Source organism: Falco rusticolus, chromosome 7 (assembly GCF_015220075.1).
Source record: "Falco rusticolus isolate bFalRus1 chromosome 7, bFalRus1.pri, whole genome shotgun sequence".
Taxonomy (NCBI): Eukaryota; Metazoa; Chordata; class Aves; order Falconiformes; family Falconidae; genus Falco; species Falco rusticolus.
Window position 1 is genome coordinate 5,691,029 of NC_051193.1, and position 19,281 is coordinate 5,710,309.

Consider the following 19,281-nt stretch of genomic DNA (forward strand, 5'->3'; position numbering starts at 1 on the left):
GCTTTTGCATTGTTGCCATGGGAGTTTGAAACAGCCTGCAGGTAGAGAATGGTCACTCATAGACTTAAATCCATTTCATGAGGAACATTAACATTAAATCATGTTAATTAACATTAATATGGCTTACATGGCTTAAGGCCTATCTTCGGGTTTAGCAGAGCTCTAGGAATAATTTAAAAGATGAGCTATTATTCCCATTGGGAACTTGACTTCGAATCCACTAAAGGCAATGGGTGTCCTTGAACTAGCTAAGAAGGCTTTGAATTGGGAGGTAATTTCAGATCAGCTTTCCTGGCTATCCCTCTGCTGTTCATTCTGCTTTCTGATGACTTCTTTATGCTGGGCTGTATATCAGTGCCATGCAGAGCAAACCCCTTAACATCCCTTTTGCTGTTCTGGACCAAGAGGCAATGAGCCATGTGGTTTTTAGATGATCACATGAGGATTCAGTCTATTTTTAGGAAAGTCTTGTTGCCAAGAACAATTTCTGGGACTTTTGATTTGAATGGTGGATTATGTGACGATGTAAATGCCTGAAATGGAGATCTAAAAATATTTTTTACTGACTTAATGTTTAACAGATTAACACCTCTGATACAGTTACATTTAGAAGCAGCTGTGTGTTTCCTAACTGTTTTGTAATTTTGACTGATGTCATTGGGAACCTCTAGGCAAACACCATGACTTGGGTTTCAAAGCCCCCGGTGAGCAATAAGTAGATATAAGTTGGTACACTTAATAGATGAACTGTAAGGTGATGAAGAGACCACACCTAATTTTATACAATCTGTTTCTAGCTTCAATTCAAATATTTTTATTTCATGTTTAGTGTTCTGCATAATGTGACCCAATATGTTGGCCTCCGTCATTTCAAGTGATTCCCCTCTAAGACTTGAAAAGTGGATTGATTTTCCTTCAGTCATCTAATAAACATATGTCTCAGATCTAGCCTAATATATTGACATGTGTAAAACTCATTTAAATAAATCAAAGGGGGTATTTGAGTATTCTTCCATTTGCCTATAGGTTAATGGAAGAATAGATTGTTTTAATACTTGTTACTTATTTTGTTGGTGCAGACAGCCAGGCAAAAAAATGATCAGTCAGAAATGTTCTTTGGAAGAATCATTGGGGGTATTGATATCTCAGGTGGCTTAATCATTAAATTAATAGGTTTTAGTAATTTTAAATGTATAAATTCCTTTTAGAATGCATTTGTACTTATATAAAAATTTACTGTTTAGTTGTTTGCTTTTTCAAGTATTTCAGTTTGTAAATAACTCCACAGTATTTGGATTTGCACAAAAGCAGGGATGAAAAGGCCTAGAAGGATGTTTTCTTCAAAATTGTCTTTAATGGCTATACTTTCTTTTCTTTATCTAGATACAACAATGGTGGCACATACGCTGTTCAAGCAGATTCTAAAAGGCTTTATTCTGTGTTTTCTGCTCAGAACTACTCTGTCCCTAAATCCAGATGATCCAAATGTTTGTAGTCATTGGGAAAGGTAATGTATAACATGCCAACATTTATATTTTTTACTAGCTGTTTCAGATTTTTACATTTAAAAGGCAAAATAAGATCTATAATTTGCTAAATATCACCCTGCCTCACAAAAGACCATGGATTTGCATGACAGAAATAGTACTTCTGGGTGCCTTTGAGGATTCGGATCATCCCAAAGAATTGGTTCTAAAGCTGGTGGTACAGACGGCATACCCCTGTGTCACCTGTCTGCTGAGCTGTGCTTTGGAAAGCTCCTCCATAGTTTCAGCTGGAGGACTGCACTCATGGAGAGACCTAGAGAAATGGTGGCTGTCTTGCTTTTTTCCAGTTGTTGTCAGGCAAGACTGTTAGAGTTTTTTACTAAGTTTTAAGCCCATCCTGCTGCAACATGCAGGCTTATTGCGTATGTCCTGAACTTTGTGGCTGTGTCTGCCAAGTTTGTGTCAGCATCAAAGAGTATCTGCATGAAAGCACTGAGAATTAAAGGCCCCAGTAATTCTTGTTCTTTCTATTGTTACAGTGTCCTACTCCTAAAAGTGGATCTGTGCTGGACAGTTCTTATGAGAACATAGAAACCCGCTAGCTTTGATAGGTTCACATTTATGCAGGGTCTGTTTGCAGAGACTAAAGTTCCTGTACACTTTAAGTTTAATTTGCTAAACCTCCAGTAATGTTCTGTGGTTTAGTTCCACGCAAATATGCAATACTGTACACTTTAGCAAAATAAACCCCTTAACAAGAGCAAAAATGCAATCATACTTTAATGGCACTGTGTTTTGAATTTAGAGGCCTTAATTACAGAATTAACTGTTTGTACGTAATGCAACTGCAAAGAAAAGACTATACAGGAAGAGGATTTTGCAGTCTGTGTTGTGAGGTGAAATGCATTCAGAGCACAGGAATAAAATATTGATTTTGTCTGAAGAAAGTCAGCAACCTAGAGACCCAATCAAGAAGAAACAAAAATTAAATACCAAAATTGATTGGTTGTACTGACCAAGATGACTTTGTTACTTAGATGTTAATAAATCAAAGGGAAAAGATTGTTAGGGCAATTGCTGGATAACAAATGGAATCATAAAATAATAATCAACATTTGTAAGTGTTACTGTCTTACATTAACAATGAGCAATATAAATATTTTACATTTTGGGATTAGTAGAAATAAAAACGTTATCACAGTTTGCTGGGTTTGACAATAAAGGGCAAAAGCAACACCTGGTAGAATCTCAGCTTGTCTAGAAGGGGCATGGCTAGCAGGGCAGTAATAGTCCGATGTTTGATTTCAAGACAATCAGATCCTCCAAGCAAATATTTTGGTATTACTTTACGGGTGCAATCTCACAGGGCTTAATCACATCAGCAGTCCTACTGATGAGAAGGAAATCACTTGGAGGATTAAGACAATCAATGTAATGAATGACTTGAAGGATCTAATTCCTGGGTCTTGACCCTGCCTAGAATGATTTCAGTATCATTCTCTAAAGATATCGTAGATCTGATAAAGTAGAGCTTGTTTCAAGATCAGGCCCCAAGATTGAGTCTCTTAAGCAGTGCACACTTACTATAGGGCGATACAGTGTTCTAAAATGACTGACACTAACAAGTCAATAAGATTTGTGTTCCTATATCATGTAAGAGACCTGGACGCTTTCACTATAATAATAGTAATTAATGTAGTACCTGTTGCATGAATAAGTAGTCTTTTGGGGAGGAGAACACTGAAATCTTAGTATTGTTGGAGCTCTGTGTTTTTTAATCGATTTGCCCAGTTTTTGTTTATGTCTATTCATTTGTACAAAGAGAGGCAACCCCATTCTAACTGTATGTCAAAGTGCTCCAAAACTAGATACCAGTTAACTCATGTTACAGTTTTCTGATAGTTCTGAGGTTATTTTTGCTACAAATTAAAAGGATTAAATTTGTGCAGAAAAATAAACACTCTTCAACCTTTTACAAATGATCCTATTTGGTGCACCCAATATTTGAAGTAATGATGCTGCTTCATCATAAAATGAAGTGTGAGCATCACATCATGCTAGCAAAATGCGGCAGTGCTGTTAATATGAGCTGTTATTAGCATTGTGGAATTCAAACAAAAAATCAGTCGTAAGGCAACTGAGACATTTTAAAAACATGGTGCATTCCTCTCTTTTAAAATTTGCACTATCAAGTTATCCAAATGCCCTTTTCACCTTCTAAACTACCATGAATTTTAGCAACATTAAGTTTCTTTTCCAGAAGGGAATGGTTTTATTACTCAGACTGAAATCTCTCTGCCTATTTCAGTTATGAAGCCCAAGCTGGAAGCATTTTCAAAATTTTCAGAAAGACCTGTGGTTGAAGGAAGCCCTTTTCTGGTTTTTGATAATGCCCCAAGTTTGTAAGACTATTGATTTAATTATTTTTCATACTGTTTTTAGATGAGTACCATATACAGAAACTGAAGCTTTTCATGTTGCAACAAACAGCTTTTCACTTTCTTTCTTGTCCACTCCTAGCTACGCTGTGACAGTACAGGAATCTTATGCTCATCCTTTTGATCAGATCTATTATACAAGATGTACTGACATACTGAACTGGTTCAAGTGCACTAGACATAGGTAAGAGCTAATCCCCAGGAATTTTACTTTTATTTTTCCTTTTTATCTCCTCATGTACCTTTTATTTATCCAATTTTTTGTCATATTCTAATGATATATACAGAAAGATGTATTTTAGTACAATAGCCAGGGTGTTTGGCATTCTAGGGCATTGGTTGAAGTAGATTTTTGCATGAAATTGGAGTGAGATTAATGGTAGTCAGTCTCTTACAGGGCCATTCAGGGGTATGTATCCTTGATGTTCACCCTGCCATGTGATTGGAAGTGTTTATTACATGATCAAACATGACCAACTATCTTTTCCAAGTGATCATTGCATATCCAGGTTGATGGTAGGAAGTCCCTGCAGCTCCTAAGTCTTGAAAATTCAGGCACTCAGAGGTTAGTGATAATTATAAATGGACCCATATTTGAAATACTGCACCCAAATCTGTATTGAAAATCAGGTAAAATGAGGATGGGTCCATTTCTAGCACTAAATGAAAGCTGATACCGAAGAGTTAACTTTTCCCAGGCTGCGAGATATCGCTGTTGTATTCATTCTGATTTCCAGCAGAAAAGTATCCTAATAAGCATCCACTAATATTTGCAATCTTTCAAGGGAGTTTTAGCAAGTTAATTGTTACCTTAACTTTCATGCATTCAGTAGCAAAGAGGTTGTTCAGCACCTTCCCAGTCTGGCTGGGGTTTTGTGTTTTAGCTTCTGCTTTACAATATGTGGAATTGAAAAGAGAGGCAGTGCTTTCTGGACTGTTGCGTAGACTGGAATGCAGCAGTGTAAATTCAACCAGTTTATCTAACATGAGGGACAATAGATTTTGTTCAATTTAGGCAATTTCAAATAAAGTAACATGAACAAAACTGTTTTGAAGTGTTAACTGTTAAAATATTCTCTATTAAATATTCCTTTTCTAGTGTGGTATCACTGCTAATGCTATGAGTAAGTCTAGAAAGCTACAGAATACTTAACACCTTTTAATTTATGTGGACTGTATATTGTGGTGGGGAAAACATGCTTTAAATACTGAATTGGAACTATAATATCATTTTGCAAGGCATTAGTGCCTTGGGAGGATTAGCAAGTAGGAAGAAATCACTTGGGGTTAACTTCACACTTTGTGTATTGAGAGGAGTTTCCACTATGGTGGTTTCTTGTGTAGCATGCTGGCACAGTGGTCTCTGTAGAAGGTTCTGTTCATTCCATTGATGATAACTGACCTTGCTGATGTGCAGAAATGAATCATTTATTCTTGAAGAAACTCCTTGCCCTTGATTTAGGATTGAGGAAATTTTTTGAAATAACAGTCCTAGGAAGGGCTATGGTGATTGACTGTCATGAGTATTGTGTTTATAATACAAGTTATATTTCAAGTTTCAAAACAAGTATTGATTTTTTTTTTATTGTGGCTTTTAATATCAAAAGCTTTCATGCATTTTAAAATAATTATTGAATGCTATCCTTACTATAATTTAACACAAATATAATTCCAACAGTAGGCATTGATTTTCAATATTGTCAAATGGCTTTCTGTCTTGCAATTTAGAATAAGTTATAAAACAGCATATCGAAGAGGACTAAGAACTATGTATCGGCGAAGATCTCAGTGCTGCCCTGGATATTATGAAAGTGGAGACTACTGTATACGTATGTACAGAGCTTTGATTCAGATGTGACAATTAAAAGTCATTTTTGGAGGAGCTGTAGACAAATTAAAGATGTATTGCAGTAGTAATATTAAGAGCTGATTTTCAGAGCTGCTAAGATTTTTCAGTTCCCACTGATTTCAGTCAGCAGTGCAGATACAGAACATTTTAGGTCATTTCAGGTATATGTATTTCAAGTACCTAAGTAAAATTTTGCTGAAATCATTGGGGAGGGAGTTAATCAAGTTCCTGAGTGCTTTCATGAATCAGACCTTACGTTAGGGAGTAATATATGCAAGTATGCACTAATGTTAAACAATTAGGGGGAATGAGAACGCTCTTAGGAATAAACTGTTACATAGTTTAAGAAGCAGTGTAAAGTTTTTGGCTTTTAACTTTGAGAGCTCTTACTTCAGGTAAGAACAGTTAAAATTTTATTGTTTTTCACACAGTTCCTGTCAATAATTTTGCTCTTTTTAAAGCTTTGCAAATGTCAGAAGCACTTTGTCCTAATTACACTGTGTAAGTAAATAAAAAGCTCTGGAGCGTGTTAGGTCAGTCTGAGGGGAGCAAAAAGCAGAATGGATCTTTCAGCAATGCCTAAGAGCTTTGTTAATTAAAAATGTCCTGTACATTAATGTCACGTGTTTTCAGGATTGCAACTTTCTAAGTACTTGGAGACAGAACACATTTGCTACACTTTGCTGTAAAGGAGTGTGGAGCTGGGGCTGTCTTGTCTACGTCTTATTAGAATGGGATTATGACATGAGAAAAACACAAGGAGGTTTTGATCAGCATCAGAATTCGAATTTTATTGACAGGTTTAGAATGCCATAGAATAATTTAAATATGAAAGTGATACAATTATCCAGCTAACTTTAAATATCTTGACATATAATGCTTTAAAGCTATTTCTGTCGAGTCCTGTTGGTGTTTTTATCTAAGTACCTGTATTGTACTTATAATATATGAGCACCTCAAAAACATGGGCCCTAACATCATTTTAAATGACCTTTACGCCAAACAGTTACTTTAAAGGGGCTTTAGACTGTGAAAAATTACCAGCCCTTTGAGATAAGGCGTTAGAATTATCCTGATTTTACAGAGAGTAATAATTTGATCTTTTGAAGTGCAAAGTACTGCGAGTCCTGATAAACATTTAATGTAACCTATTATATTTGCTAAAATCCTTCCTATGTTAAGTATGTGCTTACCTTTAAATTTCTCAACTGTCAATATCATTTCAACAGTTGTTCCACATCCTTTTATTACCAATTTGAATTTTGTAACTCAAAATCCTGTCTGGCACAGAACATATTTATTTTCACTTTTCTCTCTCCAATCTATTGATTATTTTTTTTAATTTTAATTGTTAATTGCCATACTGGCTGCAACAACATTTATTTTAAAGTGCTTTTTTCTTAGTATTAATGCTCAAGAGCTCTGCTGCTACCAGGCAGATTTTGTCTTTGTATTGTGGAAGAAGAACAGCATACACCATACACCAAAGTTTTGTTAATACAGAACAGACAGCAGGTATCTGGTTAGACCAGGAGTTTCATGTTTGACACAGTGCATATAATAGTTATATTCTCTCTGTTGTTCACATGTACAGGAGTCAGGTTCTCATATTTCATTATTTGCATGATAATAAATGCAAAGTGCATGCCTCAGGGACATTTTCTATCTATCCTTCCTCAGAGAGATCTGAGCAGCAAGTGCAGCTGAGAAAGAAATAAGGTAAAGGGGGAAGTTCTCCATCATGATTGATTCTACATACTTGGTCTTGTTGTTTTGATATCACAAGTAGCCATATAGCAAAACAAACAAAAAAGCTCATCGAAGCCCTCTGACCCTGCAACCTACTGCCATTCAAGGGACAACATCTAGCTAATGTGATCCTTTTCATGTCATCTCTTTTGTTTCTAACACATCAAGCCCTGGTGTCATTGGTTCTGGTTTGCATTGTTTTTTCCAAAATATGTTCCTGTGCCAACAAGCAAATTCTTCCATTACTCATTCTTTGCAGTCAGCACTGAACACCATTTTCATTCCTGGTGGCACCTCCCTGCTTTTGCCTCTTTCCTTACCTTCCCTTTCCCATTTCTTTCTTTTCTTTAAAGTGGTATTTTCTGCCATTTTGTACCAAGGTAGTCTAGTACTCCTGTCCCACATTCCTCTAGACATACATGTTCAATGCCTGCTCCTTTAATGGCAGCTGTGACAAGAGAGATGTCAGGAGACACCAGGAAAGCCATTCCACTTGGCTGTGCTGTCACAGGGCAGCACAGTCTGGAGGTGAGAGTGCTTCCGCTAAGCCCCACTGACGCGAAGGGACGAAGCTCCAGCCCTGCAGAGAAAGTCCTCCCCACTCAGCCAGCCCTTTAAAGACTGTTCCATTAGCAATCATGGAAGCCACTACAACATGGGGAGGAGAGAATACATCCCGCAGTGAATCTGATGATCAAAAGAAAGTTTGATTAAAAAACAGTTTGTAGATTAAAGGCTAATTGGTTCTTCTTTCATTAATAGCAGTCTTTATTTCTTGCAAAAGTTAAATAGCTTTGTAATTAACAGTGACATGTTTAGACTAGAGAAGGCTGAGTTTAAATATCTTTTAATGATGGTTTCTTGGATTTTAAAGCAAGAGTGAAGGCTTTCAGCTACTGTTTTGATCTTTTCCCTTCTCATTTACTATTTCTGAAATGAACATTAGATACATGTTGTTATCTTTGTCCTCCTGTTGGAACTTACTAAATGGATTAGGTCTAATAAAATCTACCCTCAGTTCTAAATAATCAGTTTGACCCAGATATTCTTACCTTGCCACTCTTTGGTGTCTTCTTTGCCTTTTTGAGATCTATGTATGCTACTTCCCCATAAAATGTGGAACTCAGGCACAAGGTCAAATAATTTAAATTCTTGACTGGCAAGTTATACATCTGGCCAGCCCATTAGTACTTAGGCTAAAGAGTTTTGGGGTATGAAACTGTCTTTGTGCCTATAAAGGGCTAGGAATATTTTTGGGTTGTAATGGTATTCAAAAAATACCACCTGAAAATGTTGGAAATGCACATCTGCATTTTTTTGCCATTGATGTCTCAGAAATGGTTGCTACCATACTGGTAGTTTTGCAGAATGATTCCCCTTCTCTGAATGTTCTTATACATGACATAGCTTTTCACTGAGCTGTCCCTGAAAACAAACAGCATAGTCTGGGTAGTAAATCAGAGCAACTATGATTTACTAAGGTAAGCTTTTGGCAGTGCAAATGCATAAACTGCAGAAAATCTTTTTTTAAACAACCATAGGGTTCAGCTGCCCTTCAAGGTTTTCATAAGGATGTTTTAAAATGATATTGCGTAGATTAATATCTGTGGTAGATAAAGCATCTCTGAATACTTTGCAGCTCAAAGAAAAGAAAAAGAAAAGGAATATTACATGGCTCTTTCGTGATTTTTACTCTTTGAGTAGATGGTAATTGAATACTTCCCTTTAAGAATATGTCAGGTGGAAAGATTCCCTGTGTACTAAATGGATACATTTTTGTCTGAGACACCAATGCTTTGTTCAGTCTGTCCATTTTAATCTTATTCTTGTAAAACAGATTTATATAAAAGAGACGTTCCTTCTAGGTAACAAAGGGTCAGAGACCCAAGCACGAGAGAAAAGATGGGACTTCAAGGAACATCTACTTATGTCTGACTTTTTGGCAGAAAAAACCAACCATGAAACACAAAGTTGAGAATTCAACTTTTCTTCATAGATTGAGATATTTTAGTTTTTAATAGTTTTATCTTTCACTCTCATAATTTAAACTATTTTTCTAATGTATAAATCTATACAATGTGACACGATGTAATAATGACAGGATTAGTGATTTAACAATCTTATTTGCTGCCATTTATCTGTCATTCTAACCTGCCAAAATTCAGTAGAGTTATAGATTGACCATTTCATGGTTCTTTCCTTTCTTGGCCAAGATATTATTGATCTCAGATTGTTTCTCAACATTCAGCTTTCCATGCTACAATTGCTACAGCCATCATCAGGGCCCTGTGACTTTGACAAATCTTTTTATAGAGAAAATCTTGGTCTCACTGGTTGAATATCAATTTGTCACCTGGAGTGGTAGTTCGTTCAGGCCAGAGGTTATGGACATTATTATATTCGCATGTAGTTATTTATGCATCTTTACAGGTAGCCTATGTCTGACACCTTTAATGAATTTAAAAAACAAATTAGGAACGTTCTTTTAATAGCTGACGATGAAATTATGCAAATTTGAGATCTGATTCTTTTCGGGATTTTAAATAATGTTTCTTTCATAAATTCTGTAATTCCAATAGATGTGCCAACTTCATAGCATGACGTATGCCTTTATATTGTAGCAATATGAACATTCAAATATACCTTAGGATTGCACTCAAATGTACAAGGCTGTATGTCTAGTGTAGCTTTTGTAATCTTTGAAAAAGCTGCCGTATTGGAGCCATATGGCTAGATTGTTAAACATCTGTACCATAGGAGTAACAATTCCAAAGCTTCCTGCCATCTGGATGAATTACAATACTTGCAATTCAATGCATATGTTACAGCAATGCACCAACACCAGAGTGGAGTGTACTTATGATGAAAAGAAAAATAATAGCTTATGTGATCAATGTAAAAGTTGTACACACTTAGAAAATGTTGAATCAGCGGCTTAAACTTCCTGAATATTCATAGTGTTTGTTCATATGTCAGATTTGTTGATTCTTTTCACTTTATAAGGCAGTAGCTCATTAACATTTTAGAAGAAATGTTGTCCCCCTGCTTCTCACCTCAATTTTAAATTCCTCATGGTGAGCATTCCTGTAACTTGAAAATATATTGTTTGAAAACTGCTGGACTTAGGAAATATATTTTTCTTATCTTTATAGACACACATTAAAGCTGGTGCTAGTGCTTTCTGTAAGAGCCTTACTGTTACATTATTCAAGTACAGCATTCTGTACATCAATAATGCAACATAAATTAAGGGAAATGATATAGCAGTACATAGATACTTTCTATCAGGAGACATTCTTTTTCTGATTTGGGATGTATGAGTGTGAGAAAACGGGTGGAAGGCCATTCTGCATATAGGGTTATTAATTATAGAGTTGAAATGACAATAGGGGACGCTTTGAAATTTCTCCTTTTATATGCATTCAAGAAGACTTCATACATCTTTTTCCAGTGAACAGTACAGGGGCAAATAATTTGGGTCCTGTGTTCCCATCTGAGGGGAAACTTCCACAAGAATTAAGAAATTTTGCTTGTAATAGTAGTAGTCATAGCCATAGTAGCAGCAACATTCTTACCATGTGTGGTGACTGGGAGGAATCCCTGTTTTTTATTTAATGAGCAGGTGGGCTGATAGGAAAGCAACAGAAGGAGCATGCAACAGATCTGGTTATCTGCATTCGGCTTCTACTACTGTACTGCAGAGTGTAACCTAGAAGCTGTATACCAATGTGTAATATGCCATTTTACAGAACACAGTGGAGCAGGCCACAGCTCTGTAAGCAGGAGAGGCCTTTGCTTATTCATTGTGAGCATCTTGGGAGGCAGATGTGTGTGGACAGGAAGAGGGAGACCAGCCTTGTAAGTAGGCCAGTTCATTTTGTGGCATAGATGAAGATGCTGGGTTACTATTTAGCCTAAAGATAACAGAGAGACCTTTTTGATGGGAAGGTGAAAAAATCAGTTCTCATCTCCCATCAGTCATTTTATATTTACAGTCGGCTGCTGGATGCTGATAGATTTGCAAAGATGCTCTTGTAGAGCAGTAACGAAATAAGGGAAGGACTTCTGGAAGAGATGCAGTAGAGGGAAGAGAAACAAAATGTTCATACAAACGAATGAAAATAGCATGAAGTTGGAAACGAGAGTATGCTGAAGCTATATAATGTCTCAAGGGGCTTAATAAATATCAGAGGAAAAATTATGCAGGCATTATAGTTAGAAGAAGATTTAGCCTATTGCTAGTGTAGTCGCGAAAAAGCTTTTCTGGCTGCTTTAGGCAATCTCAGATCAGTATAAAAGAAAACTGTGGTGTAGACACAGAAGGCGGTACTGGATCCAGAGCTACTCATAGTATTCATGCCAATGGCCTGGATGCCTGGAAGCTTCAGCAGGATCAGAAAAAAGGCACAAGAACCATAGGTGTGAGTTCATTGTTGAATTCAGAGAAACAGCCATGCAAAATGTAGTCCATTAGTTTGCTTACTTTTAGCAAGGACATGTTGGTCTGCAGCTGCTGTAAATCAACCCAAATCCACCATGTTTGAATGGGTATCTTCAGTTACTTCATCCTCACTTCCACATCTTTAATGTCTGGAGTCCCTTTTGGAATCCCCTTCCTCCTTCTCCTGCTTTGATACACTTCAGTGTTGTTAATGCTGGTTTGCACTGATCTACAATGGTGTGGAGGGCACCGATGCTAATCCGCAGTAGCTTTTATGGCTCAAACTTCCTATGTCGCTGGTATCCATTCACTTGTGTAGGCTTATAAAAACCAGATCCCATCCACCCCATATATGAGTGGAGATATAGACACAACACACTTGCCATTTATCGAATTATGAAGGCACAGAACTCCAGAAGATTTTTCCCTCCAAAAGAGTTTGAAGTTCATTAGTAGTCCAGACGTGTGGTGAGCTGGGTTAACTTATTGAAATCAATAGGGTCAGAAAGAAGACAGATGTATGAAATGAAACACATGTTTAAAATTGAAGTTGTTTTCTTGACTGCTCCTTTACATCCTTCTCCCATTTAATAGATTTATTTCCCTTGGCTCTGAAGAAGTTTTAAAGCCTGGTAGAAAAGGAGGGGGGGAGAGAGAGAGGAAAAGAAGTTACCTAAATCTAGATGGCCTTTAAAAAGAGCCTCTGATGTACATACAAAATCTGAGATAGTATCTTTTTCCATTTCTTTTCTATTGTAGTTTCCTCTGGCTGTGACCTTCCCCTGACCAGCTCCAGAGTCTTTGTCACACATTAACTCTAGATGTCTGGGAAGCCATCAGTCAGGTGTGGGGGAGCATTCTAAGGCAGATGCCTTGTTGATGAAAAAAAGAACTACTGCAACCTATGCCAGCTGTAAGCACCAGTTGCCCCTCTTCCTTACTTCTAGTCATTTTATAAGACTGAAACCATAAATGTCTGAAGTACAAACAATAGAATAATAGCATAGCACAGTGTGGTGGGTTAACCTCAGTACCTGCTTGCTCACTGACCCATAGAGCCACTCTCACTCACTTCCCCCCGTGGGACAGGGGAAGAGGAAAGGAAAAGTAGAAGAAAGAAAACTTGTGGCTTGAGATAAAAAAATAAAAATAATTTAATAAGCAAAATAGAAGTGGAAGAAGAAACAAAACAAGTGATGCAAAGGCAATCACTCGCCACCTCCTATGTGTAGATTGATACTAGCCAGTTACTGAGCAAAAGATGGCTAGTCTCCTAAAAGGCCCTCCTCTCCCTTTTTATTGCTGAGCATGACATTACAGTGCATGGAATATCCCTTTGGTTAGGTTGGGTCATCTGCCTGGTTGTGTCCTCTCCCAACTTCTTGCACACTGCCAATCTATTCGCTGGGAAGGGTCAATAGCATGAGAAACAGAGAAAGCCTTGATGCTGTGCAAATACTGTTCACAATGTTAGCATTATCAGTGTTGTTCTGGTCACAGATCTAAAACTCAGCATCATCCAAGCTGCTATGACGAAAATCAACTCCATCCCAGCCAGAGCCAGTGCATACAGTCAAACTGTAGTTAATAAAACATACTCATCAATATGATCCTCATTAAATTTCCTTATGGGTTTTTTTTGGTCTTTCCACCTCTTCGTTTCAGTAGTGACAGGGGACTACTTTGAAAGCCGATGTGAACCATTCTTTTCAAATACTTTTCACTCACTTCAGAACCTTGGAAAGGATGAGCTGACATCAGCAGTTCTCTGGGTGGCTGTGGGTTTGTCAGTCTTGCCCCTGTCACCCTCTGCTCTCCCAGCCATTTATAGCAACAGCTGTGGATGCCCTAAATACGCCAACCTGTGCAGGCAGGAGGAGGCATTTGGCTACCTGGGTGTGTTTACTTACCGTTCAGCTATTCACCATCTCCTTTATCACAGGAATGAGACTGACTGGAATCACTTCGCAGATGGAATTTGGCCCGAAAGCTGCAGGTTAGGCTTAAATATACCACTTCCAGCATCTTCCTGTGCATAGCATACATTCCTTTTATGCAAACTTTTGGAACCTGTATCTGTAATTATTATGTCCTTTTAGCAGTCTGTCTTAAAAATACTGATGACATTCACACTAGGAATACCACACAAGCCTGCCACAGGAAATAGAATGCCAAACTAGTTATATTTATTGATGTTGGTTTTTCAAATGCTAGGTAATACCTGGGAGTGGCTTTACAGGGTAGGAATTTAAAGAGGTTGTAGTTCCCTTTGTTCCCAATTAGCTTTGTCTTGTGTGTCATGTATTCCATGTCTCATGGTAGGTTAAAGACATGTTATTCCATTAATTTCCAATTGCTTTTGCAACTGCAACAATATCTGATGAATATGTGATAGCTTATAAAAATAGCCCAGCTACTCTGTAGTTTAATGCAAACAGATCATACTCTGCTATGACCATGTCTTCAAAATTTGTAGAAAACAATTATGTATGTTTAAAAAAATGTACTTGCAACTCTGAAGCCTAAATCATTTAGCCCAAAGTTTAAAAATACTAAGATGCCAAGTTATGCAGAAGATCACTGTGGAACTTTAGAAAATAAGTACCTTCTGCCTATTGAAACTGTACTTTTGCACCGGGAGCCTGGCTTTAAAAGGTGTTGAATGCTACAGTTTCCATCAACTTGGCTGAGAACTGTGGATATACACCATTTCTAAAGTAGCATTAACATCTCAACAAAAACAAACATTAACTGTTGCTGTTGAAGGAACATCTGATCTGCAGATTGAGTTGTGCTTTCATATGGATGTACTAATTTCTGTATCTCTACATAGCAAAGCATCTTCCTGAGACATTTGCGTGAGTGACTTTAGTGACATGAGTGATAGTGAAGCAAAATTGCAAGAATCCTTCATGGGACAAAAAAAGGGAGCGTGATAGAGCAAAATCAATAGTAAGAGTGAACTAAACGTGCCCAAAGTGCACATAGGTTTGCAATAGTCAGTTGGCAAATTGGTGTTCACTTTTGGTTCCCTAATTGTTCTCAGTGAAAGAGATGATGATGTCAGCTGATAGCTTGAAAAGCATCTGTTAACACTTCATACTCTAGTACAGTGTAAGAGTATTAATCAGATCTCAAAAAGGCTAATCAGAGACAGAGCTCTTCTAACCAGCCATGGATACTTCCTCTAGAACCAGGTATTCTTTGACTGTTCACACAGACGTTCTCTTTTTCTTTCTGTAACAGAAGTATAGTATTTCACTTCATATTTTTGTATTGGTGCATATGCTTTTCACTTTACTAAAGGTTTTTTAAGGCTCTCCAGGGAAATTTTTCATGAAACTTCAGTCCGTGGTCAATTTGATCACAAAACGTTTTTTAATAATTTATCTTAAGCTCAGTATTTCTATAAAAGTAGGTATTCATTTTCACAAACCTCACTTTCTCTGATGCAGTAAGTCAAGAGGTATTTTCAGTCTATTTAATCCCAAAGCTTTCCTTCTTTTTATCAAGACTTTTCCTTTCTGCATACTATCGTTTACTTTTATTACTGTAATGCCCAGAAATCCATGTGCGAAACAACTAAGATAGCCTTACTTGAAAAAGCTTACAACTAAAGTATACAAATTGAGTCAAATAAAGAGACTTTTTGGATTAAAAACAAGAAACTGTATAAAATGTTACAAGCACACTTACAAAGAAATTAAACCTGGTATTCGGTATAGCAAGCAACAAAAGGAGGCTTTCAGTTACAGCAGTGTAGTGCATATACAAGCTCTGCTGAAGCAAGTCACTGGTACATATCTTAGGAGCTGATATCACTACACCTGCATTCACAGGTGTCACGTTTCAGGAAAATTTACAGTTTAAATAGAATTCCTTTTAAAAGCAGCCAAAATGATCTTTTTTTTTTCTTCACCAAATACTGTGTGATGGTTTTCTTTACGCAAATGCCATGTAACATCTACCTGATAGTAAAGGGTAGACATCTGACATCTTCAATGGATTCTGATAATGCAGGTAAAAGTTTTTATTTCCAGCTCCCATCTTCTGTTTTCATGCAACAGTGTAAGTCACAGGAGTTGGAAAGTACATTTTACCACATCTTATTAGTAGAAAGTTTCTCTAGACACTTAGACATTCCTGAGAAATTGGGCTTGATCCGAAATCAGCAGACCCCCTGCAATCTAGAGTTGGTTACAGAAAGATTGAACTCCTGGCTTGAGACGAGAATCAGCCCCCAAAATTATACATTAATGTGTTTCCTGGGGTCTTTTTTGCAGCTCTTTTCAGTAAGTTGCTCTGAAACACATTGCTTCTGTTCCTTTTGAAATGTGAGAAAAGTGTCTGCATTTAAATGTTCCATCCCCGGTAATGTTAGTGTGGCTTATACATTAACATGATCTTCAAACAGACTATACTTCTATCCTTGATTCCATTAGGGTGACCTTCATTTGCAGTGTGTGGCTTGATCTTAAATGAAATCTGAAATGTGTTGGCCTTCTAGGGCCTGTGCTACCTAATAGCCTGGCTTCAATGATGGGTTTGCCTTTAGAAATTTGTCCATATTCATCCTGTTTTGGTAGAGAAACAAAATAAGGGTTTTTGTTGGATTGTCTGGATGAAATTTGGAATAAGAATTAAGAAAGATTTTGTTTGAAGATCAATAGTTTATTCAACGTGCTACTGGACTGACATTTATCTAGGAGAATCGGTGTCATTTAGTTTTATTAGTTGTTGCATTGCTCAGCAAAGATAGCCAGAAGTATCATTCAGTCCAGATGTCTTCATCTATCTACTTTTGATCTTTTAGGAACAACTTTTTGATGCACCCGTCCTCAGTCTTACACACAGCACATACCTTCTGCCTATGAAAATCAATCAGCAGTGGAGCTGTGTCATTTACTGACAGAAAATAGAAGTTTCTTGGCATAAGACCCACAATTCAGGGCAAGTCAGTAATCAGACAATTGCAGACATGTAGCAATGCTACCAGATCCAAAAATAAACATTTCACAGGAACAGTAATATGATGGAATTTGAACACAAAGACATTCACTTAATACCCTGAGTAGGTAACCAATAGCAAAATACGCAAGTGCTGTAACTTTGAGGTGATTTTCAGAGAAAAAGGCAAGATGACTTGGTTATTTTACTAGACTGTTTAGGCCAAAGTCCTGTTCATGTCTCTCTGACAGCCTGCTGTAGCATCTCTGAGAATCTTGCCCGTGTTATAAATGTTTTTTCTGATAATAGCTCATTTTCTTTGACATTATCCCATATGCTTCCTCTATCACTGCTTAAATCAAACAGCTATTCAGCCAGTATTGGAACCCATAAATTCTTGGTCTAAGTGATACAGTCATAGCAGGAAAGCAGAGGTAGCTGTGATATGAAGCAAGGCATAGTAATGTGCTAGAAAAATTTCTATAGTGAGGCTCACTCAGCTAGAAATGCCATCCCATAACTGGTGAGTTTCATACAGTTCTGCCATGTGTGATATAAGTACTTACCTGTTCATCTGTAATTTAGTTATCATCTTCCTCAGCTGTAGGACACTCTTACATTCCTCCAGTCTTTTTATGATGGAAATGTTTGTTTATTTTTGAGTTACCACTTCTAGCTAATTTTTCTAACTTTGTACTTTGCAACTGGCAGCTCACATTCTATTCCAACACAACTCCTAGGAGGGCCCAGACTCAGAAGAAGATACCCATACCTATGAGTGGAGAACAGTCATTCCTTCAGCAGTCTGTTGAGTGCAGTTTGGTACTACCTGCCGTCACAGGTATTTTGGTAGATCAGGTTATGCTTGCTCTTCTTCTGGTATGTTTGGCTGATTCTCCATATGTTGGCAGGAAAGCTGAAAGGACCAGGGATCTTAGTTAGGTATGAGCTTCTCCTCTATTCCCCAGCGTGTCAAGATTTTTATTCCCCCAGGCAACAAAAAAAAATATGCCCTAAGGTTAAGAACGGTATGATTGGGAAATACTTCCACTGGTTTTGGCACAGGAGAATTGCTTCTTTCCTCTTCTGTCCTCAAAATACCTGGAGCATCCTGCTGGCAAATACTATTTGACTGCATTTAATTCTAGTGGAGTGAGGTCTGCTATGTCAGAGAGAATGAAAGACAATGCAAAAGAGTAGATGTTAATATTTCTACATTACTTAGGAAAAGATAGTAATGCTTTTTGTAAAGGTGCAATATAAAGCACATTTGCAGACAAATTATCATTAAGTTTGCTGGTTGGATGAATCAAATTCTAGTAGAAAATTAACTAGTGAAAATGTATTTTCTACAAATTGCTGGAAAGAGTTGGTCAATTTGCCAAAATGGAAGGAGTAGAGAGAGGGCACAGAAGGGGAAAAGCTTTCCTGGATCATAGATTCTGCTCTGCTGATTCAGGATCTCTCTTAACCTCATTAGCAGTTTGAACTAGTGATAATGATTGTTTTGAACCCCACAATGGAAATCGTTTACCAGAATAAGTTAAATGCTGAAATTATCCCACAGAATGATATTGTATTAGAACATCGATCAGCAGAATTGATCTCAGCAGAAGTCTTTCCTCTCAACATGGTAGAATGCAATGATTATTTCTAGTTGAAGCAATAGCAGAAAAATGCATAAAATCAGTTGCAGACCTTTAACGATCAACAATTATCAATATGTAGCTGATCTCCAAATAGATGTCTGTGGGCTCAGATTAACTTTCTGTGATGGCAGTGAGAAAGACCGAGCCTTAGAAATGGTATGTGATTTGGGACTTACCTTAGAGTGGTCAGGACTTCACCTGACGATGGAATTTCACTCTTCACCCCACAGAGCAACCTCAGGTGCTTGTATCTCATGACCTCTGTGGAGCACTGGGGGTGAGCAGGAGACATCCCTGTGTGATTGTCATCTCTGACCTTGGTCTGAGGTCTTCCCTTTGTATGTGACATTAGTAATGAATCTGTTGACATCAAGGATTAGACAAATGCTTTGTCTTCATTGCAGAATTTGCCTAGTTTTTAAACTTAACTCCTTTGTGCCTTTGCACATATTCCTCTTGCAGAGCTCGGCTGTGACTAGCTACAGACTAAAGGATTAGTGCTGCTTTTACCCTACCTTGTAACCTGTCCACTTTGCAGGGCAAATGCATTTCAGTGATGAGTCCTGCAATGCCTTTCCACCGTTCCCTTTTTGTGCTCGGAAGTGCTGCAGAGCTCTTCTGTTATTCGCACAGCCAAAGATACAAAGCATTTCAGCTTACTGACCCCAGTTCTGCTCTTCTGACATTTGCTGCTACAAGGAGGCTGCTTTTCAGCTCTCAT

At 37.5% G+C, this 19,281-nt stretch overlaps 1 protein-coding gene across 4 annotated transcripts in view; it reads left to right on the plus strand.

Moving 5' to 3' along the window:
- Window positions 1-1,389: 1,389 nt before the first annotated feature.
- The window catches only part of MEGF11 (multiple EGF like domains 11), a 215,094-nt gene continuing 197,202 nt past the window's right edge, over window positions 1,390-19,281 (plus strand). For all 4 annotated transcript variants that reach the window (XM_037393890.1, XM_037393891.1, XM_037393893.1 and 1 more), the window contains exons 1-3: window positions 1,390-1,507; window positions 4,008-4,109; window positions 5,654-5,754. In XM_037393890.1, coding sequence (XP_037249787.1) covers window positions 1,392-1,507; window positions 4,008-4,109; window positions 5,654-5,754 — 319 coding nt within the window. In that variant the 5' untranslated portion in view covers window positions 1,390-1,391. The remainder of the gene's footprint in view (window positions 1,508-4,007; window positions 4,110-5,653; window positions 5,755-19,281) is intronic.